Source organism: Trematomus bernacchii, unplaced genomic scaffold, assembly GCF_902827165.1.
Source record: "Trematomus bernacchii unplaced genomic scaffold, fTreBer1.1, whole genome shotgun sequence".
NCBI lineage: Eukaryota > Metazoa > Chordata > Actinopteri > Perciformes > Nototheniidae > Trematomus > Trematomus bernacchii.
Genome location: NW_022987550.1, coordinates 1,274,351 through 1,298,438, shown reverse-complemented (window position 1 = coordinate 1,298,438; position 24,088 = coordinate 1,274,351). Strand labels below are relative to the sequence as shown.

The 24,088-nt window shown below is 40.1% G+C and overlaps 1 protein-coding gene across 1 annotated transcript in view; it reads right to left on the bottom strand.

The window, feature by feature from the left end:
* The window catches only part of clip3 (CAP-GLY domain containing linker protein 3), a 35,729-nt gene that overhangs the window by 7,574 nt on the left and 4,067 nt on the right, over window positions 1-24,088 (bottom strand). Inside the window, exons 2-12 of the mRNA XM_034123731.1 lie at window positions 18,716-19,088; window positions 15,488-15,627; window positions 13,131-13,224; window positions 12,779-12,940; window positions 11,993-12,111; window positions 10,415-10,651; window positions 7,554-7,604; window positions 6,164-6,299; window positions 4,263-4,418; window positions 1,630-1,761; window positions 1,130-1,253 (exon numbers count right to left, since the gene is read on the bottom strand). Coding sequence (XP_033979622.1) covers window positions 1,130-1,253; window positions 1,630-1,761; window positions 4,263-4,418; window positions 6,164-6,299; window positions 7,554-7,604; window positions 10,415-10,651; window positions 11,993-12,111; window positions 12,779-12,940; window positions 13,131-13,224; window positions 15,488-15,627; window positions 18,716-19,082 — 1,718 coding nt within the window. The 5' untranslated portion in view covers window positions 19,083-19,088. The remainder of the gene's footprint in view (window positions 1-1,129; window positions 1,254-1,629; window positions 1,762-4,262; window positions 4,419-6,163; window positions 6,300-7,553; window positions 7,605-10,414; window positions 10,652-11,992; window positions 12,112-12,778; window positions 12,941-13,130; window positions 13,225-15,487; window positions 15,628-18,715; window positions 19,089-24,088) is intronic.

Below are 24,088 nucleotides of genomic sequence, written 5' to 3'. Positions count from 1 at the left end.
TCAGTATGTAGTGTCTCTACTTTAAAGAGTCCTCTCCTGCTGACGTTCAGGTGTATATCAGTATGTAGTGTCTCTACTTTAAAGAGTCCTCTCCTGATGATGTTCAGGTGTATATCAGTATGTAGTGTCTCTACTTTAAAGAGTCCTCTCCTGCTGATGTTCAGGTGTATATTAGTATGTAGTGTCTCTACTTTAAAGAGTCCTCTCCTGCTGATGTTCAGGTGTATATCAGTATGTAGTGACTCTACTTTAAAGAGTCCTCTCCTGCTGATGTTCAGGTGTATGTCAGTATGTAGTGTCTCTACTTTAAAGAGTCCTCTCCTGCTGATGTTCAGGTGTATATTAGTATGTAGTGTCTCTACTTTAAAGAGTCCTCTCCTGCTGATGTTCAGGTGTATATCAGTATGTAGTGTCTCTACTTTAAAGAGTCCTCTCCTGCTGATGTTCAGGTGTATATCAGTATGTAGTGTCTCTACTTTAAAGAGTCCTCTCCTGCTGATGTTCAGGTGTATATCAGTATGTAGTGTCTCTACTTTAAAGAGTCCTCTCCTGCTGATGTTCAGGTGTATATCAGTATGTAGTGACTCTACTTTAAAGAGTCCTCTCCTGCTGATGTTCAGGTGTATATCAGTATGTAGTGTCTCTACTTTAAAGAGTCCTCTCCTGCTGATGTTCAGGTGTATATCAGTATGTAGTGTCTCTACTTTAAAGAGTCCTCTCCTGCTGATGTTCAGGTGTATATCAGTATGTAGTGTCTCTACTTTAAAGAGTCCTCTCCTGCTGATGTTCAGGTGTATATCAGTATGTAGTGTCTCTACTTTAAAGAGTCCTCTCCTGCTGATGTTCAGGTGTATATCAGTATGTAGTGTCTCTACTTTAAAGAGTCCTCTCCAGCTGATGTTCAGGTGTATATCAGTATGTAGTGTCTCTACTTTAAAGAGTCCTCTCCAGCTGATGTTCAGGTGTATATCAGTATGTAGTGTCTCTACTTTAAAGAGTCCTCTCCTGCTGATGTTGTTGAAGCGCTAGCAAATAGAAGTGTGGGTGAACTCCAGAAGTAAGAATAGCACCCTATATTATTATATATATATATTTGAGTCTTATACTTTAGGATTTCGTGGCGTCTCACCTCTGGACGCGGGATGGTGGAGCAAACACTCCGTATTTCGGCAGGCAGCTGAAGTACCGGACTCCAAAAACCGAGCCGTCGTGTTTTCCTGTCGCCTGATCCAACTCGACACCGAACCAATAACCTGCAGAGAGACAGAGAGAAACTGAGATCTGATCTGAGGGAGGAAAAGCTGCTCAGGACTGAAGAAAGAGACTTTTTGGATTAAAGCCTCAGCTAAATGTGATTTAATGTCATTAAAAAAACATTTAGCTTCAAGTAAAAGTCCTGCGTTTCCACTGATGTTGCTTTTATATAATATTAGATTATTTTTATTAAGGCAGTAACTTATCAAATGCATTTTAACATAGCATAGTAGCATTTTTTCTGACAATAGCCAGTTTTTTGTCCAATTATTGAGGATTTTAAACTCACTATTTTGAATATACATGCAAACACATGTTGTTATCTTAAACAGTGTCTCTATCTCCCAGTCTGCAGGATAAAGCTCAGATTCAGACCTGGAGCGAAGTCTGTTTTCCCGTAGTAACGAACGATGCCGTGTTTCTGCCCGGCAACAAGAACCTGATCCCCCACCTCCACGTTCAGAGCGTCCGGGTCCAGACTGGCCAGCGACGCCTTCTTCTTCTGGGCTGGAAAACACGGCAGAAATCAGGGGATTAGTAGAAGAAGAAGAAGAAGAAGAGGCAACTTTTGGCGCATTTCCACTGCAGGGCCTCACACGGCTTAGTACGGAATAGTTAGGCCTTGGTAGGCCAGGCTCACTTTATGCTGCGTTTCCATTACAGTTTAGTAGCTGGGGCAGTAACTATAGTAACGCAGTGTAGGCGGAGCCGTGACGCCATCTTCAATGCGAACCACAAAACCAACATCAGCCGTTAGCTGTTAGCACTCAGAGCTCACAGCTCCTCATATCTGTTCAGAAACTAGACAAAAGTTAAACAAGTACAAACCACAGACTGCCTGTGTCATGGTGAATACAGTCGCTGCTTTATTTATGTCTGTATAGGCCGTTGTTGTGAGTGTGGACGGTCGGAGCATATACTGCGTTAGCTTAGCCAATCTCCATTTAGAAAACACGCATTTTAAAAGGTTTTTCGCCTTCCGTCTGTCTGCAGACTTGTCAAAGCATTAATTCATGGTTTTTACTAACCGGTATCAGTATGTTGTTACTTCGGCATCATTTTGAAACGTGTATTACAATTAAATCACGGTCAAATATGTCCATCTTGTTGTAGTTGTAGCCCCCTTGCCAGCGATTCTCTCACTAGTTTAGCTTATTCAGCCCGGTTGTTGGCCCGGAAAGAACCACGATTTTGGAGGGCCAGAAAAACTGTGAAAAAGTACCCGTTAGCCGGAACTACGCCTAGTGGAAACGCAACCAAAAACGGGCCGGGTTTGGCACGGCACGCTTAAACCGTGCTACGCGCTGCAGTGGAAATGGAAAATTTGTGTATTTCCTTGTTAGTAATTGGTTGCCCATTTTCTTCTCTCCCTGCAACCAAATTAAATCTAATATTTAATATTCCATTCCTCACATACTCACGCATATAAAATATCCTGCTTTATATTTTGTTACTGTCAATTTGTAATTCAACGTATATTAAAATGTATATATATATATTTTTAATGCTATTTTATTTCTATAGAGATGTTTACATTTTGGATTGTTTATTTCTAGTCTTTTAATTTTGTATTGTACGATGCCATGTCTTTTTATGCTGCTGCAACGCAAACATTTCCCAAATTGGGATCAATAAAGTACTTCTTATCTTAACCAGAATTTACTGAAGCAGCTCCAAGTTACACAACCTTAGCACTTTTCACATTAGACTGGTGAGTACAGACTGCCAGAGAGGGAGAAAGTACACATCCTTTACTCGAGTAGAAGTACAGATACTCGTGTTTAAAAATACTCTGGTGAAAGTAGAAGTACTGACTAAACTTCTTTACTCAAGTAAAAGTAAAGAGGGCTTTGAAATGTACTTCAGTAAAAAGTACCCATAACTAGCAGCTGTTTTAAAGAGTACCTGACCTCCCTTTATATTAATAGAACAATAATGTCATTGTTAGCTAATGAATGTTTCCATGCTGAACAACGGCAACATGACAACGTTTTCATTGGTCCCTCTTCTTTAGAGAAGACCAGGAAATGATGGATACACGGATCGTGTTCAAATCAATAGGCACGCAATGACTCTAAAGAATAATGATCACGCCACCAAACACACATTCAAACTAAAGGAACCAGCCTGTTTGGGAAATGTGACAAGTAGAAAGTACAGGTATTTGGGTTCAACATGTAAGAAGTAGAAAGTACAGGTATTAGTGTTCAACATGTAAGAAGTAGAAAGTACAGGTATTTGTGTTCAAAATGTGAGAAGTAGAAAGTACAGGTATTTGTGTTCAACATGTAAGAAGTAGAAAGTACAGGTATTTGTGTTCAACATGTAAGAAGTAGAAAGTACAGGTATTTGTGTTCAAAGTGTAAGAAGTAGAAAGTACAGGTATTTGTGTTAGAAATGTAAGAAGTAGAAAGTACAGGTATTTGTGTTCAAAATGTAAGAAGTAGAAAGTACAGGTATTTGTGTTCAACATGTAAGAAGTAGAAAGTACAGGTATTTGTGTTCAACATGTAAGAAGTAGAAAGTACAGGTATTTGTGTTCAACATGTAAGAAGTAGAAAGTACAGGTATTTGTGTTAGAAATGTAAGAAGTAGAAAGTTCAGGTATTTGTGTTCAAAATGTAAGAAGTAGAAAGTACAGGTATTTGTGTTCAACATGTAAGAAGTAGAAAGTACAGGTATTTGTGTTCAACATGTAAGAAGTAGAAAGTACAGGTATTTGTGTTCAACATGTAAGAAGTAGAAAGTACAGGTATTTGTGTTCAACATGTAAGAAGTAGAAAGTACAGGTATTTGTGTTCAACATGTAAGAAGTAGAAAGTACAGGTATTTGTGTTCAACATGTAAGAAGTAGAAAGTACAGGTATTTGTGTTCAAAATGTAAGAAGTCAAAGTAAAAAGTCGTCAGATAAATAAGTAGTGGAGTAAAGTACTGAGACCAGAAAAATGTACTTAAGTAAGTAAGTATTTGTTCTCCACTACTTCCCACCTCTGCAAAACTTAAATACCTTTCTGCCTCTCTTTGTCCTTCTTCCCTTTCTCCTTCTTGATCTTCCCGGTCAGACGGGAGGTCAGGTCCATGCGGGGGGTCCGGGGCGTCGAGGTGACCGAGGACGGGGCCGGATCCACGGCTTTGGAAATCTTCGACACCGGGGCAAAAATCCCTGCAAGCGGAAAAGATTCGCAAAAGAAATGTTTTTCACAAAGTCCTTCACAAGTAAGAACAAAAGCTCAAATGAAGACCACAGAAACATGAATACAAAAACAACATGAGGCAGACATTTAAGGTCAACATAAAAACAAAACACAGAGTCCCGAAAGGAACAAACATAAAAACAGAACACATCACACACATCTCAAGTAGGAACATAAGCCAATGTAAAAAAAAGGGTCTTCAGTAGTTTTTTAAAAGCTTCTACAGAGACTGACTGTAGGGAGAATTTCCACCGTGTTGGAGCTCCACCTGAAAGGCACGGCCACCTTTAGTTTTTAGACGAGACCGTGGGACAGCCAGTAGTTCCTGGTCTGAAGACCTAAGGGACCTACTGGCGATGTAAGGATGGAGAAGGTCACATATATACTCCGGTGCATTTCCACGCAGGGCTCTATGTGTAATAACCAGAACCTTAAAGTCAATTCTAAAACGGGTGGGGAGCCAATGTAAGGATTTTTAAATTGGTGTAATGTGTGTCATCCTGCTTGACCTGGTTAACAGTCTTGCAGCAGCATGCATGTTAATCCTAGGGAGGCTGTGGCTCAGTGGATAGTATGATGGACTTCGAATCAGGGGATAGCAAGTTCGAGTCCCACTGCAGTCAGCATGTCGTTGTGTCCCTGAGACACTTCACCCCAAATTGCTCCTGTGGGGATTATCCACAGTATTGAATGTATGTAAGTCACTTTGGATAAAAGCGTCTTACAAATGACATGTAATGTAATGTAATGTCCTATCATCAATCAATCAACGTTTATTTATATATCACACATGTTATGAATACGACCCCCTCTGATGTGAGGGTCCAAGGACAGACGGTCATATTCATATTCTGTAAAGATACACGCAATGACTCTAAATAATAATGATCACGCCACCAAACACACATTCAAACTAAAGGAACCAGCCTGTTTGGAAGAAGTAGAAAGTACAGGTATTTGAGATTTTATCTCAATGTTTTTTATCTGGTTAAATAAAGGTTAAAAAATAAAAAAATAAAAATAAAATTGTGTTCAACATGTAAGAAGTAGAAAGTACAGGTATTTGAGTTCAACATGTAAGAAGTAGAAAGTACAGGTATTTGTGTTCAACATGTAAGAAGTAGAAAGTACAGGTATTTGAGTTCAACATGTAAGAAGTCAAAGTAAAAAGTCGTCAGAAAAATAAGTAGTGGAGTAAAGTACTGATACCAGAAAAATGTACTTAAAGGTAGGTAAGTTTGAGAAACCAGCTTGAGTGCGCTAGAATTTGAAAATACACAACCGGAGAAAATCTGCCCCTTCCTTACAGAGCCCCTCCTCCAACACACACGAACGCGCACATGACCAATGAGGGCACAAGATAAGTTTGTGCACAGATGGAAGGCTGACAGGCAGGTAGGCCATCCAGTTATTTTAGCCGGGCCGGCTCAGATGATTGGTCGTGCTTTTTACAGTACTACGGCTTCCACAGATGATATTTTTTTATGGATTTTTTGTCAAAGCACTTCAGATATTCATTGCTATCGGGATGTTAAGAGCATTCCATGGAATATAACAACAAGTGTATCTCGAGCCGGTTTCTCAAACTTACCTACCCTACCTTTAAGTACAGTAACAAAGTATTTGTACTCCAATACTTCCCACCTCTGGTTATTATAGAACATTGTTACTATCTTTGTTAATCCTATCATCCTGCATGAAGAAGCAGTTGTACCTAGTTTTGGAGGGCAGATGAAGTATCTGACGCCCCCTACGCTGCCGTCGTTCTTCCCCTCCGGCTCGTCCAGCTCCACGCCGACCCACTGACCGCTGGCGAACTCTGTGGTGCCGCAGAACCTCAGAGTGCCGGCCTGAGAGACACACACACCTGAGTTAGGATGGAAACAAGACTGCAGAGGAACACCGTACCTGCTGTTTAAAGGTCACCTATTCTGCAAAATCCACTTCTTCATGTCTCTTCTACATCAACATGTGTCCCCTCTTCTTCATGTCTCTTCTACATCAACATGTGTCCCCTCTTCTCCATGTCTCTTCTACATCAACATGTGTCCCCTCTTCTTCATGTCTCTTCTACATCACCATGTGTCCCCTCTTCTTCATGTCTCTTCTACATCAACATGTGTCCCCTCTTCTTCATGTCTCTTCTACATCAACATGTGTCCCCTCTTCTCCATGTCTCTTCTACATCAACATGTGTCCCCTCTTCTTCATGTCTCTTCTACATCACCATGTGTCCCCTCTTCTTCATGTCTCTTCTACATCAACATGTGTCCCCTCTTCTTCATGTCTCTTCTACATCAACATGTGTCCCCTCTTCTTCATGTCTCTTCTACATCACCATGTGTCCCCTCTTCTTCATGTCTCTTCTACATCAACATGTGTCCCCTCTTCTTCATGTCTCTTCTACATCAACATGTGTCCCCTTTTCTTCATGTCTCTTCTTCATCAACATGTGTCCCCTCTTCTTCATGTCTCTTCTACATCAACATGTGTCCCCTCTTCTTCATGTCTCTTCTACATCAACATGTGTCCCCTCTTCTTCATGTCTCTTCTACATCAACATGTGTCGCCTCTTCTTCATGTCTCTTCTACATCAACATGTGTCCCCTCTTCTTCATCAACATGTGTCCCCTCTGTGGAAAGAGACTCTGAAAGTTTCAGGAACAAAGATTCTCTCTCTTTTTGTCCTGATCCATTTATATAAAAACCTGTCTGAAAATCAGCTGATCAGATTTTGGCCACACAAAAAATGTACAGGTTAGCTCTGAGTGTTAGCGATGCTTGATAATGTAAACAAAGACCATATTACGTCCAAAACAGTCAGGCATTGTTTCTGATAGGGCCGTGGGTGTAAAGCCCGCCCACATTTCAGATATTACGTCATATCGGACGCAAATCTGGATCAGGTCCGTTGTTCCCCTGTTTTTAGAGATTTGGGTACGGAGGAAAAGAGAGGGTTTTTTTTCACTTTGTGAGTCTCCTGACACACCGGGGACACATATCCATGTATATAAAGACATCAAAAAGTGCATTTTGCATGATAGGAGCCCTTTAAATGAGTCAGTCAGTGAGTTAGACTTTGTTTCTGCCCCGGTTTGACCGACCTGTCGGAGGTTTTTCGCCGGGCTGTCGTCTCTGCTCAGGTCTCTCTGGAGCTGCACAGTGAGGACATAAAGAGCTCAGACAGGGGGGTGGAGGACACACAGCCATCACACTAAACAATCCCCACTTTACTCTCTCCTGCAGGAAGGGAACACCAGCAATCATAGAGTGGTGCAGTGACGAGTCCTAAAACCCAGAAGTGAGTCAGCATTTCCCCACTTCCTGTTCCCTCGTCTCAGAGCCAATGGGATCTCTCCATAGGATGTTGGATAATATCTGGAAATAAGGTCTGTGGTTGAGACACATTGAAGAGACGGATCACGTTTTGTTCTAGGACATTAAATCCATCAGCAGTGACCCCACTGGTGATTTCTGAAGAGTTGACGTGTCTGAAAAACGATGGTTGTTACCAAGTGGCTGAATAGGACTACAGAAGTTGTGGAGGCCGTTGTACGTCATTACGCCGAACACGTAAACACTCCTCTAAGTTAGTTTGCCCTGTTCTGCTTGAAAGCAAGTACCTGCCTCCTGCAGACTGTTCAAACAAACACTTCAACTCGTACCATTTAGAATCTGTGTGTTTGAATATGGATCTTAAGTTGGCGTGACGTTGAAGTCGTGCTGCTGGACTCGCCTGTAGTTCCTTTATAGCATAACGTTAGCATGTTGCTTCTGGACATTAGATTTATGATTCTAACATTATAAAAGTAGGGCAGACATGTGGAGATTATCCGGCTGAACAAAACGTGCATTTATCAAACAGGTTCCTTTTCCACAGACCTTATTTTTTACAATATTCCAAAATCCTATGGAGACAAAAGATTGTTGCTTTTTGTCGAAGGAACCCTTGAGCAGCTTACTTCCTGGTCGACCTACAAAAATACATCATCCCTGCACCGCTCTATTGGCGTCATTAATACTGGGGGACACCACTTTTGGAAATGTCCAATTGTGTCACCTCCACCACTTTGCATATGGATAATTTGTGAAACATGTTCTGAAAACAGCGTGCACACAGAACTGAACACTTTGAGAACATGTACAATCTGGAGGGCTGTTCACACTTTCTGGGTGTATTTCTGGTAACCCAAGTGGTGCGGACCTGTGAAGAGAGAATAGTAAAGAAAATGTTGCTCCCGATTAACAGCAGATATTCAAGCCGAATGCTGATGAAGTGATGTACATGACATTCAAACTGTGAACAGGAACTTACTCATTGAACGATTTCAAGCTAATGCCACGTTTTTTTAAATCACGGGCAACTATGGCTCAGCTGAAAGCAATAATGTGAAGGTTAAATAAAAAGTATGAATATATTATATTATTTTTGTCAATCAAAACCTAGAACAGTTATGTTAAATGTGTCGACATAATACATTTAATTAAAGTCAACGTTTCATTTTATTCAGTGTATTTTTATGTCATTGGGAACTGGTTGTTTTCTTTTTGTTTTTCTTAAAATACCAGTAACACATTTGATTATATTGTCAGTAAAAGACATGTTGAGCCCTAATACCTTCATGTCGTCCAGCAGCACCCTCTCACATACTTTTGATACTCATATTTATTGTTTTAATCGTTTTTATTTGTATATCTTCGGGAACTGGTTGTCTTTCCTATTTTTACTTTAAAATATCAGCTTCCCTTTTGTCTCTCCTCTCAGTAAAATACATGTTGAGCACAGACCTACTATCCTGTGTTCCTCAGTGACCTCTGACCTTCACCTAACTTGACAATCTTTCCTTAATGAGGTTGATTTAGAGCAGGGATGGGCAACTTGGATGGTGGTGGGGGCCACATAATGTATGTACTGGCAACCAGGGGGCCGCAGATTCACTTGGAACACACACACACACACACACACACACACACACACACACACACACACACACACACACACACACACACACACACACACACCACACACACACACACACACACACACACACACACATTCCATGTATTGTATGTAATTATTAACAAATATAATAAGTCTGACATCTTCATTGACATTTTACAATCATTCAGGGAACATCCTCTAATAAGCTCACTAAACAAATATCAGTTCACAGAAATGTTATTTAATTTTTACAAGTGGCATGTTTGTATTGAACAGGTTATTTAACAGTGGAATAAACTATTTTAAACTATTGGAAAGCACGGAAAATGTGTGTGCATTGAGATGAACCATTAAGATGACATAAACATGAAGTCATGAACACTAACCCAGACATTAGTCGTCTAACTTGAACCTAAGACACTTGTAGCCTCTGCTGACGCACAATAAGGGGAGTGTCAACACAGACACCTGTCAACCCGCACTCTGCTGTTCCTCAGCGCCGCCCCCCCTCCCTCCCGCTGACATTATGAATGAAAAGCGTATAGTAATCATAGATAACACGGCAGGGTCCGTGACAGTTTGTTTTCATCTGATTTCAAATAAACACAGTCTTGGTTTTTAGATTATTAAACTTGTTTCGCTAAATTCAGATGATAAATACAACCTTTAAGCTTGTAACGGCATAATTACAAGCGGCAACGTAACGTCACAGCAGGCATAAGAACAGTCGATGTTTCTTGTGAGTGTTTCCCCCGGGAAACAAACACAATACACACAAACGCGTCACAGATTATTTCGCGGTATTTGGAAACTTCTTCTTCTATTTTTGCTTTAAAATACCAGTAACATTTTAATGTTATATGCTCAAAAAGTATTTTACTGACAATATAATCAGAATCAGAATACCTGTATCCGTCCCACAGAGGGGAAAAGAGCCAAAGGCTAGTGTTAACCAAGAAGCATGCATATTGTCAGTAAAAGACATTTTGAGCACAGACTAATCTCCCGTGTGTGACCTCTGACCTTCATGTCTTCCAGCAGCACCCTCTCGCCCAGCTTCAGGCCCAGCGAGGTGAGCATCAGGTTCCCGGGGATGTTGTCGTAGTTGAGCAGCGTGGCTCGGGGCAGGTTGCAGCTCAGCGGCACGGCGTCCAATAGGATCTGCTTCAGATCTTTAGCCACCATCGCCGCCTCGGCCTTATCCAGACTCATGTCCACCGGGTCGGGGACCACGTCTCCGGGAACCTGGCCCTTATCATTCTGCAGAGAGAGGGGGAGAAAGTGTGGATTTAGGAGATTCTTGCACAAAACATGATGAGCAAATTTAAAATGTACATAAAGATAGGTAAATGGAAACACAACTAATGTCTGACAGAGGTTTTTAGGAGACGTATTCATTAAGAAAGTGTGGATTTAGCAGATTATTGCACAAAACATGAGCAGAATCATGGGCATATGATCGATTAATGCAGGGGTGTACACACTTTTTTCACCGAGGGCCACATACAGTAAAATAAATACGAAGGGTGGTATACTGCCTTATCAGTTAAGTTATAAGTTAGCAAAATGAATCAAATGTGCGTAAATTAAGCTTCATACTTGAACATGCTTTAACCTGTTAAGCCCCAAAGCCCCCGTCGGCGGGTCTTTTTTTTTTATTAATGTTTTTTATTTTAATTGTTTTTCTTTGGATGGAATGAATACCTATGGTGATAATTCAATGTAATACATCATTTTTATAGTCTGGTACCTGAAAAAGGTCAAATGGCACTGATGGAACCAGATGTACCCAAATGTGCCCAAAGCTTATTCCGCCTGGAACTTTTTTTTGCTAAACCTCTCTAAAAAGGTCAAATTTCATTTGTTTTGCCTCAATCTTGATACAGGGTACTTATTATATGTTATAGTTTGGATTCCTAAAGCTTTTAGTCTACCATCCCATCATTCAAGGGTGGTTTTCACTATAAGTAATGTTTTTTCTTTAGGCGGAGGTAAGAATTTACCTTTTTTTGCTATGTTCCATCTGAATTTACTCTGACTGAGAAAAATCTATATTGATTCTGACACTTCTACATCCAACTCACAGATGTAACCTTGCTTTGAGAAAAGAAATTATTCATATAACCCTTTTAGAAGTGAAGTTGTAGTCATTTGTTTTGGGCATGTCATTTTCGAGCCTGAAACCTGAAAAACAGGCTCAGGGCTTAACTGGTTAAGAAACACAACAGCCTACATCCCAGCTCTCCAGAGGGTTTCATGTATTCTGTTAGCAGCTCATTCCTTAAAACAGAAGCTTCAGATTTATAAAAAGAGAAAGGGTAGATTTCAAGCTTGTTACGTAAATACGTTATTTTATCCACTAAGATTTGTTTGAAATATTTCCAACTTTAATTGATTGAATTTATTTGAAAAGTGGGCACACATGAATACTGTGATATATATATATTGTTATATATATATTTAATTAGTATAATATATGACTAGCACAAGTGTCATGAGTTTCTGAGGGCAGCGGGCCGTAGTTTATTAGTAATATTGCAGCTACAAGATATATATAAAAGGTCAATGTTGATAAATAATAATATGTTAAAGTGTTTTCACCCTGAGGACGGGGTTGGCTCCGTGCTCCAGGAGACACTTCACGGCTCCCAGGCAGAGGTTGGAGGCGGCGATGTGCAGAGCCGTGCCGTAGTGGAAGTCGTTACAGGTGGAGTTCAGCACTGTGGAAGAAACCACAGAAGAAGAAACAACAACATACTGAGTGGTCAACAGTCGGCTTCGTGGATCAATAAAAACAAACTGAGCAAAAAAGTGTGTGTGTGTTGTGTGTGTGTTGTGTGTGGTGTGGTGTGTGTCTGTGTTGTGTGTGTGTGTGTGTGTGTGCGTGTGGCTGTGCGCGTGTGTGTGTGTCTGTGCGTGTGTCCATCTGTGTGTGTGTGTGTGTGTTGTTGTGTGTTTGTTGTGTGTGTGTATGTGTGTGTGTGCGTGTGTGCGTGTGTGCGTGTGTGCGTGTGTGCGTGTGCGTGTGTCTGTGCGTGTGTCTGTGCGTGTGTCTGTGCGTGTGTCTGTGCGTGTGTCTGTGCATGTGTGTGTGTGTGTGTGTGTGTGTGTGTGTGTGTGTGTGTGTGTGTGTGTGTGTGTGTGTGTGTGTGTGTGTGTATGTGTGGTGGTGTGTGTGTGTGTGTGTGTCTGTGCGTGTGTGTGTGTGTGTGTCTGTGTGTGTGTATGTGTGTGTGTGCGTGTGTGCGTGTGTGCGTGTGTGCATGTGTCTGTGCGTGTGTCTGTGCGTGTGTCTGTGCATGTGTGTGTGTGTGTGTGTGTGTGTGTGTGTGTGTGTGTGTGTGTGTGTGTATGTGTGTGTGTGTGTGTGTGTGTGTGTGTGTGTACCTCTGGGCTTGCTGGCCTTCAGCAGCACTCGGATCAGTTCTGGAACATCAAAGTACGCAGCGTAGTGCAGAGCGTTCATGTTCGTCCAACGACTCCTCAGACTCACATCAGCACCGAGAGAGATCAGCTGAGCACTGAGACGCAGCGCTGCGGCGGGGTCACCTGAGGAGGAGGAGGAGGAGGAGGAAGAGGAGGAGGAAGAGACATTACTTTTAATGTAGAAAACGATATGGATACATCCTCTATCATGCATTTGCTAAGCATGCTCAATTTGCTGGTATTATCAGTTTATTTCTGGTCTACTTTCACGGATCAACTTCTACTGAACTTCTCAATTAAATGTTCTCCTCACCGACTCCATGCGCCCCGGCCTTGCAGCTGTAGTGCAGCAGCGTCATGTCCGTCAAACCGTCTCGGTCGTTCACATGGCAACCGCGTTTCAGGATCTGAGACAACAACAACAACAATAACAAACATGAAGGTCTGCATCTGTTTCTTCATGTACTTATTGTTAAGCTGCCTTGGGTAAAGTGTCCTGTCACACTTACTGCCTTCCTGTGTGTGTGTGTGTGTGTGTGTGTGTGTGTGTGTGTGTGTGTGTGTGTGTGTGTGTGTGTGTGTGTGTGTGTGTGTGTGTGTGTGGCTTAGCATTACTATCCTTGTGGGGACTTAAATCTGTTTACACAGTCACGTGTGGGGACTTGCCTCCCTTATGGGGACATCATGGGAATCATTAATTTTAGGGTGAAGACTTGGTTAGGGTAAGGGTAATGTTAAGGGTAATGGTTAGGGTTAGGCATGTGTTGGTTATGGTTAAGGTTAGGATAAGTGTCCAGGAAATTCATGTAAGTCAATGTAATGTCCCCTGAAGTGATGTATACATGGCAGTGGCGTCGCCTGGCCTGGGCATCCGGGGCTTTAGCCCCGGATGTTTTTTCTGTAGCCCCGGACAATTCTCCCTCAATAATATAATACATTAACCGTGCTTTACGAGATCCTCATCATGACACAAGAGAGGACGGCAGCACTGTAATTTCCCGTGTTCAGTGAATGCAACAGAGGCATGACACCAGACCAATCAGAGAGTTGCATGGAAATAAACGTGTGCTTGTGTCATTCAAGCTCGTCTCTGTGTGTGTGTGGCAATAGCGCATTTAGTGTGATAGAGAGAGAGAGAGGGAGAGGGGGAGAGAGGGAGAGAGGGGGAGGGAGGGACCGGTGTCAGCATGGACCGTGTTGTTAGCATCTGGTTAGCTAGCTGCACTAACGGACATAAGGAGCTGTTTGTTCCACAAGAAGCTGGAGGAGAGTCCTCTCCTCTCAGACTGAGAGACTCAGGTGAGCTAAAGGACTCTCTGAGTGTTTAGATACATAACTTTAGTCTAAGTTATCTCAGTGGGTCTCTAACGGTTTGGTCACAAATTATTCAAAAGATTATTTCTGCGGCACACCTTCATATGATCATTATAGTTATAAAAAAAAGAGAATAAAGGAAAAACAGTTATGAAATACTATATGGCAGTAAAACAAGAATAGAGTTTAAAAGGGGAGTGATTAGTAAAATATCCATAAAGAAAAAGTACATCTGTTTACAGTTCTGCTTCATATGGGTGTTGAGAGAGGTATCGATAGATCTCTTCATTTTGCTCTCAAAGTGCACCAGATTGATGCATTTAACTTCAATATTTAAAAAAAAATCTTCCGGGGGAGCATCCCCCCGGACCCCCCTAGAGGAGGTGAGCCCCCCACTCATAAAAAATACCACTTTACCCCTGCCTATATGCCGTGAGCTGATTATCGAGCCTTCATTGTAACAGTCGCGGGTGTACTGTGTGTGTGCGTGTGGGGAGTGTTGCAGTGAAAAATGCCACTGTAGTGCCGCCGCCACTGTGGGCTAAGCCCCGAATGTTTTCAGGTCCAGGCGACGCCCCTGATACATGGTATGTGTGTGTGTGTGTGTGTGTGTGTGTGTGTGTGTGTGTGTGTGTGTGTGTGTGTGTGTGTGTGTGTGTGTGTGTGTCATTGCATTACTGACATTGTGGGGACTCACCTCCCATTTATTTGTGACTAAATGATGATATTCAGCAGGTAAACCGTCACATTTTAAAGTGAAAATTGTTTTTTTTGATGGAAGATAATAAATATGGACGCCTGTTATTTTCATTTTTTTCTTTAGCATTAGCTTATTTTCTAAGATATACAGTAACTGAAAGTCCGTTTCGGATGTGTAATTAGGTAGATCATTTGTTTATATATAATTTGTATGTCAATAATATTTTTGTTTATAAATTTGATAATGCTTAAGTTTGTACAGAGCTTCAATCTCAGGATCCATGTATCTGTGATCCTCTCCAGAATGGAAGTAGTCATCACATACAGAGCATCAACTAGTTCCTGAACAGTGTCCTTCACATGCTGATATCCAAGAGAGGGAGTTGCACAGTCACAAGATGGAGGAATAGAAAGCAGTATTCAATGTTTACTTCAGATTAGCTCCACGTCAGAAATGATCATGCTTGTCATATGTCTCTCTCCATAGAGGCTGAATCATCATGTTAATCACATAGCTATCATATGCCTCAAACAGTCCTGATGCTCTTCTAGGTAATCATACATCCTGTCATGCACACAGCTACAGTTGGGATACCTTTGTTATCATGTGGACTCTGATATTGGAAGAGGACATTCAGTATTTTCCCAACAGCTCACCTCGTTCCCGATGATGTCGATCTTGTGCTGAACTTGAGGAACCCACTGCCTCACGATGGCAAACAGCTCAGGGATGGAGGTCTGAGGATCCATCAGGATCTCCAGGCAGGCCGGGTCGTTCGGGTCGAAGAAGGTGAAGCCTGAAGACGAGGGGAGGGAAACATGTGTTTATTCGTTTATCACACATGGCAGTTATTTTAAGTTAGTCTTCAGAATCAGAATCAGGAACAGGTTTATCACCAGGTAGGTTGACACGTACGAGGAATTTGACTTGATGTTGTGGTGCTTACATAAAAGTTAAAAACATTTTTAAAACACAGATAGAAAACTTTTTGAAGAAAACTATAATAACATACAAAATTATAATAACAAATATTTACATAGAAATAGAATGGAATAAAATATGTGCAGTAATAACAAAAAACAGATATTATGTACATTGTGTGCATTCATGTAATTTTCCTGTAGTGTGTTATGTAGGTGTGTGTGCATGTAAATGGTCTGCAAAGGCTCCTTTGTTTACTTCCATAACATAGTGACATCACCATGAAACACTCGGGCTTCTATTGGCTAGTGCAGGTTTTAGGAAGATGCAGTTTGATGGCATCAGATATCTTCCCTTCATAATATTAGTAAGTGAGTTTGTGTAAAAACTCCCAGTTAAACATGCAGACAGGAGAGTGTGTGTCTGCTGGATAATGGAGCTGAGTGTGTGAGATGAATATTAAAGAGCCTGTCCTCCAAACAGAAGTCAATCCAGAGATTTTTAAAAGCTTCTGATCAATCAACGCTGTCTCGAATACAGACTGTGACTCAGTTTCATTATCATGTTATGCTTCTCTGTGTGTGTGTGTGTGTGTGTGTGTGTGTGTGTGTGTGTGTGTGTGTGTGTGTGTGTGTGTGTGTGTGTGTGTGTGTGTGTCCTAGCATTACTATCCTTGTGGGGACCTAAATCTGTTTACACAGTCACGTGTGGGGACTTGCCTCCCTTATGGGGACATCATGGGAATCATTAATTTTAGGGTGAATACTTGGTTAGGGTTAGGATAAGTCTCCAGGAAATGCATGTAAGTCAATGTAATGTCCCCGGAAGTGATGTATTCATGGTATGTGTGTGTGTGTGTGTGTGTGTGTGTGTGTGTGTGTGTGTGTGTGTGTGTGTGTGTGTGTGTGTGTGTGTGTGTGTGTGTGTGTGTGTGTGTGTGTGCGTGCGTGTGCGTGTGCGTGTGTGTGTTTTAAGGGTTTTGAAGCTGTGTAGTTTGTTTTTTAAAGGATTTATGCTAATTACAGGCCGAACTCTGAACTGACCAAAACCATAGTCTACAATATATAACTGAAGTGAATTACTGATGATTTAGCCAGGGTTTAATTGTTTTTAAACACGTGGAAATGTTACATATTTGATCTTTAAGGTGCTATTAACGTTTGTATTTAATGTGGTATGATAGTCTATTCTTAAGGTGGTATGACATCATTTATTTTAGGTGGTATGAATGTGTGTATTTAGTCCTCAGGTAAAGGATACCTGGAGAGTATGTATTTAAGATGATGTATATTTAAGGTGGTATGACAGTATATATTTAAGATGATGTGTATTTAAGGTGGTATGACAGTATATATCTAAGATGATGTGTATTTAAGGTGGTATGACAGTATATATCTAAGATGATGTGTATTTAAGGTGGTATGACAGTATATATCTAAGATGATGTGTATTTAAGGTGGTATGACAGTATATATCTAAGATGATGTGTATTTAAGGTGGTATGACAGTATATATCTAAGATGATGTGTATTTAAGGTGGTATGACAGTATATATCTAAGATGATGTGTATTTAAGGTGGTATGACAGTATATATTTAAGATGATGTGTATTTAAGGTGGTATGACAGTATATATCTAAGATGATGTGTATTTAAGGTGGTATGACAGTATATATTTAAGATGATGTGTATTTAAGGTGGTATGACAGTATATATCTAAGATGATGTGTATTTAAGGTGGTATGACAGTGTATATTTAAGGTGTTATGACAGTGTATAGGTAAGATGATGTGCATTTAAGGTGGTATGACAGTATATATTTAAGGTGGTATGACAGTATATACCTAAGATGATGTGTATTTAAGGTGGTATGACAGTATTCAAAATGATGTGTATTTAAGGTGATATGGCAGTATATATTCAAGCTGTTCTTAATTTAAGGTGGTATGACAGTATGTATTTAAGATGATGTGTATTTAAGGTGGTATGACAGTATATATCTAAGATGATGTGTATTTAAGGTGGTATGACAGTATATATTTAAGATGATGTGTATTTAAGGTGGTATGACAGTATATATTTAAGATGATGTGTATTTAAGGTGGTATGACAGTATATATTTAAGATGATGTGTATTTAAGGTGGTATGACAGTATATATCTAAGATGATGTGTATTTAAGGTGGTATGACAGTATATATCTAAGATGATGTGTATTTAAGGTGGTATGACAGTATATATCTAAGATGATGTGTATTTAAGGTGGTATGACAGTAATATATTTAAGGTATAGATGTGTATTTAAAGGTGGTATGACAGTATATATCTAAGATGATGTGTATTTAAGGTGGTATGACAGTATATATTTAAGATGATGTGTATTTAAGGTGGTATGACAGTATATATCTAAGATGATGTGTATTTAAGGTGGTATGACAGTATATATCTAAGATGATGTGTATTTAAGGTGGTATGACAGTATATATCTAAGATGATGTGTATTTAAGGTGGTATGACAGTGTATATTTAAGGTGGTATGACAGTGTATAGGTAAGATGATGTGTATTTAAGGTGGTATGACAGTATATATTTAAGGTGGTATGACAGTATATATCTAAGATGATGTGTATTTAAGGTGGTATGACAGTGTATATTTAAGGTGGTATGACAGTGTATAGGTAAGATGATGTGCATTTAAGGTGGTATGACAGTATATATTTAAGGTGGTATGACAGTATATATTTAAGGTGGTATGACAGTATATACCTAAGATGATGTGTATTTAAGGTGGTATGACAGTATATATTTAAGGTGGTATGACAGTATATACCTAAGATGATGTGTATTTAAGGTGGTATGACAGTATTCAAGATGATGTGTATTTAAGGTGATATGGCAGTATATATTCAAGCTGTTCTTAATTTAAGGTGGTATGACAGTGTGTATTTAAGGTGGTATGACGTACTGTAGTCTTTGGGCAGCGGGGCCTGGGCGGAGTGATGCACTATGGGTCTTCTGCGGGGCTCGTGAACCGGACTCTGAAACTGAGACACGGACAGAGGCTCGGGCTCCACTTCACGCTCTTCATCACCAGCTGGAACCTCCTCCTCTCTCTCCTCCTCTCTCTCCTCTGGCTCTTCCTCCTCCTCTTCATCCACCCCAGCCCTCTCCTCCAGCTCCCTCTGCTCTCCTAGCTCATACTCCTCTTCCTCCTCTTCCTCCTCCTCGGTCAGCGCCTCCTCCTCTTCCTCTTTGTTGACCTTTCCTTCCTCCTGCTCTTCGCGGTCGTGCCTCTCCTTTTCCTGCACCTCCAGATTCTCCTCTTTAGTCATGATGGCCTGAAGAGAGAGAAGAAGAAGAAGGACACTTTCAATCAGAGGGGGGAAGTAGTGGAGTACAAATACTTTGTTACTGTACTTAAGTACATTTTTCTGGTATCAGTACTTCTTACATGTTGAACACAAATACCTGTACTTTCTACTTCTTACATTTTGAACACAAATACCTGTACTTTCTACTTCTTACATGTTGAACACAAATACCTGTACTTTCTACTTCTTACATGTTGAACCCAAATACCTGTACTTTCTACTTCTTACATGTTGAACACAAATACCTGTACTTTCTACTTCTTACATGTTGAACACAAATACCTGTACTTTCTACTTCTTACATGTTGAACTCAAATACCTGTACTTTCTACTTCTTACATGTTGAACCCTAATACCTGTACTTTCTACTTCTTACATGTTGAACCCTAATACCTGTACTTTCTACTTCTCACATTTTCCAAACAGGCTGGTTCCTTTAGTTTGAATGTGTGTCTGGTGGCGTGATCATTATTATTTAGAGTCATTGCGTGCCTATTGATTTGAACACGATCCGTGTATCCATCATTTCCTGGTCTTCTCTAAAGAAGAGGGACCAATGAAAACGTTGTCATGTTGCCGTTGTTCAGCATGGAAACATTCATTAGCTAACAATGACATTATTGTTCTATTAATATAAAGGGAGGTCAGGTACTCTTTAAAACAGCTGCTAGTTATGGGTACTTTTTACTGAAGTACATTTCAAAGCCCTCTTTACTTTGACTTGAGTAAAGAAGTTTAGCCAGTACTTCTACTTTTACCAGAGTATTTTTAAACACGAGTATCTGTACTTCTACTTGAGTAAAGGATGTGTGTACTTTTACCATCTCTGCTTTTAATACAAAATAAATATGTTTTTTTTACACAATATGTGTGTGTGTGTGTCTAAGTCAACTTTTTTGTCAATCTTTCAGTTTGTGTGTACAGACAAAGAGATCGAAATACCGTTTCCCACAATCCCGAATACAAAATACATATATATAAATATATACCCATATATATATATATATATATACACAATCACATATGCACACATTAAGATCTAAATAAAAGCACAGCAATCAATATATACTAAATAACAGTCACTTCAATATCTTTGAGAAATGTGCATTAGTGCAAGATGTCCATAGCAGCGTAAAAGTGTGTGAGAGTAAACGAGGAGAAAGCAGGCTGCTAATTGGCTGAGAGCATCACCCTGATAACTACAGTAGCTAAAGAGGCTAATGCTAATGCTTCCTGTCAGTCATTAGCTCTTGTCGACTGGATCTAATCTACTCTCCACTTTAGAAAATGGACGAGTCTCTGAAATCTATCCTGACCTTCCCTCCACCATCAAACCTCCATCCCCTACACACAAAAACAACACATGTATGAAGTAAAAACATGTCTTTACACCTTTTTGTGCCCTGATGTTTTTTATAAAGCACTTTTGTATAGCCCTACTTTAAAATGTATATAAATATGCCTCTTAAAAGTCTGTTTGTCGAGGGAAATGTACCTTTTAATGCACGATATAAACATATTTTGTCAAGTAAATGTGTCTCTCCTGATCTCAGACAAGATATTTTCTGATCACAACAAAAAAATCTTGTCAGGTTTTTTATTTTAGGATTTTTAGGCAATTTTTCTTTCACAGAGAGATGACATCCTTCATTTGACTCCCTTCTTCGACGCTCTCATTTAAGCCGGTTTTTTTTAGCCAAGGAAACACACTGACAACAGAAATATCCAGAGATGGCAAAAGTACATCCTTTACTCAAGTAGAAGTACAGATACTCGTGTTTAAAAATACTCTGGTAAAAGTAAAAGTACTGACTAAACTTCTTTACTGAAGTAAAAGTAAAGAAGTTTGGGCTTTGAAATGTACTTAAAGGTAGGGTAGGTAAGTTTGAGAAACCGTCTCGAGATACACTTTTTGTTATATTCCATGGAATGCTCTTAACATCCTGATAGCAATGAATATCTGAAGTGCTTTGACAAAAAATCCATAAAAAAATGTCACCTGTGGAAGCTGTAGTACTGTAAAAAGCACGACCAATCATTTTAGCCGGCCAGGCTAAAATAACTGGATGGCCTACCTGCCTGTCAGCCTTCCATCTGTGCACAAACTTATCTCGTGCCCTCATTGGTCATGTGCACGTTGGTGTGTGTTGGAGGAGGGGCTCTGTGAGGAAGTGGCAGATTTTTTCCGGCTGAGTATTTTCAAATTCTAGCGATCTCGAGCCGGTTTCTCAAAATTACCTACCCCACCTTTAAGTAAAAAGTACCCATAACTAGCATCTGTTTTAAAGAGTACCTGACCTCCCTTTATATTAATAGAACAATAATGTCATTGTTAGCTAATGAATGTTTCCATGCTGAACAACGGCAACATGACAACGTTTTCATTGGTCCCTCTTCTTTAGAGAAGACCAGGAAATGATGGATACACGGATCGTGTTCAAATCAATAGGCACGCAATGACTCTAAATAATAATGATCACGCCACCAAACACACATTCAAACTAAAGGAACCAGCCTGTTTGGGAAATGTAAGAAGTAGAAAGTACAGGTATTTGGGTTCAACATGTAAGAAGTAGAAAGTACAGGTATTTGTGTTCAACATGTAAGAAGTAGAAAGTACAGGTATTTGTGTTCAACATGTAAGAAGTAGAAAGTACAGGTATTTGTGTTCAACATGTAAGAAGTAGAAAGTACAGGTATTTGTGTTCAACATGTAAGAAGTAGAAAGTACAGGTATTTGGGTTCAACATGTAAGAAGTAGAAAGTACAGGTATTTGGGTTCAACATGTAAGAAGTAGAAAGTACAGGTATTTGGGTTCAAAATGTAAGAAGTAGAAAGTACAGGTATTTGTGTTCAACATGTAAGAAGTAGAAAGTACAGGTATTTGTGTTCAACATGTAAGAAGTAGAAAGTACAGGTCTTTGTGTTCAAAATGTAAGAAGTAGAAAGTACAGGTATTTGTGTTCAACATGTAAGAAGTAGAAAGTACAGGTATTAGTGTTCAACATGTAAGAAGTAGAAAGTACAGGTATTTGAGTTCAAAATGTAAGAAGTCAAAGTAAAAAGTCGTCAGAAAAATAAGTAGTGGAGTAAAGTACTGATACCAGAAACATGTACTTAAGTACAGTAATGAAGTATTTATACTCCTCTACTTCCCACCTCTGGAAATATCTAATTGAACAAGAGTGTGTGCTAAACACCAGGTTTAGTCCTTCCTTGCATTAGCACTGACCATCAGCATTGGATATTAATGAAGCTGACTCCTTGGGAAAGTTTCCAGTACACAAAGAAAGGAGGAAAACACGCATTTGTGAAATGGAAAGGCTTTAAACTGCAGCATTAAGCTCGTACAAGAACCCAGTTAACCCAGTTAACCCAGTGGCACACACACACACACACACACACACACACACACACACACACACACACACACACACACACACACACACACACACACACACACACACACACACACACACACACACACACACACACACACACACACACACACACACACACACACACACACACACACACGGATCAGTTAGTAGGTCATACAGTCTGAGCTGTTCTGCTAAACCCACACTAACAGCAGCTCTGTTGTATTTTATATTGAATAAGCTACTGTCTATTTGCATGCTGTGTCTGTGGAGGCAACAACATCTGCATTAAGGGCCAGAAAGTGGAACTAAAGAGCTTTAACACCAGGTCTGTGGTTTACAAAACTGAGAGTATTACACGTTTAATATCGTGGTGTGGAAACCTCTCAGTAAAACAACATAACAAATGGACTCAAGTCTTCAATCAGGACTTCATCTGTGACAAACAACTCTACAACGTGGACTTAGGGGGACCAGGTGTTCACAGCATTTTTATAATTCGTCCCAGATATTTAGCCGATGTCCTACAGTTTTTTTCAATTGATAATTGCTTGGGTGCAGAGCTGAAAATGTGCTTAGAGTTTTGGAGATTTGAGCTGATGTTTTTCTCTTTGAGTGTGTGATAAAATAATTGAGCTTTATGTGTACTTTTTCTGTTTTTTAAAGGATTTTTAGGACATTTTCTTTCACGGAGAGATGGCATCCTTCATTTGACTCCCTTCTTCGACGCTCTCATTTAAGCAGTTTTTTTTTTAGCCAAGGAAACACACTGACAAGCAGAAATATCCAGAGATGGCAAAAGTACATCCTTTACTCAAGTAGAAGTACAGATACTCGTGTTTAAAAATACTCTGGTAAAAATAGAAGTACTGACTAAACTTCTTTACTCAAGTAAAAGTAAAGAAGTTTGGGCTTTGAAATGTACTTAAAGTGGACCTATCATGCTATATTTGAATAATATAGTGTAGGACCATACCTATGTAAGGCTTATTTATACTTTATTTTTTTCAAAATACCAAACAGATCATGCATTTTAGCCATGCCTCATTTTGCTCAATTTGAAAAAATGTTAGCCCTGTTTTTGCAAGGGCTGATTCTGTGAGAACAGCACCACCTACAGGCCTGGCATATGTACTACAGCGTCTCCAGCGCTTTCGAACGGCAATGGCCGTGGCTGTCTCCTCCTGATTGGTGGAGTTGGCCCAATAGCCGTAGCGCCACCGTCCTGACGTCAGGACAGTGTTCAATCTGGATCAGTTTTTATCAGATCCGTTGCAGCCCCCTTTTTTAGAGATTTGGGTATGGAGGAAAATAGAGAGGGTTGTGTTTTCTGACACTTGGTGAGTTCCCTGGAACACCGGGGACACATATTCATGTATAAAAGACGTACAAAAGTGCATTTTGCATGATAGGTCCCCTTTAAGTAAAAAGTACCCATAACTAGCAGCTGTTTTAAAGAGTACCTGACCTCCCTTTATATGAATAGAACAATAATGTCATTGTTAGCTAATGAATGTTTCCATGCTGAACAACGGCAACATGACAACGTTTTCATTGGTCCCTCTTCTTTAGAGAAGACCAGGAAA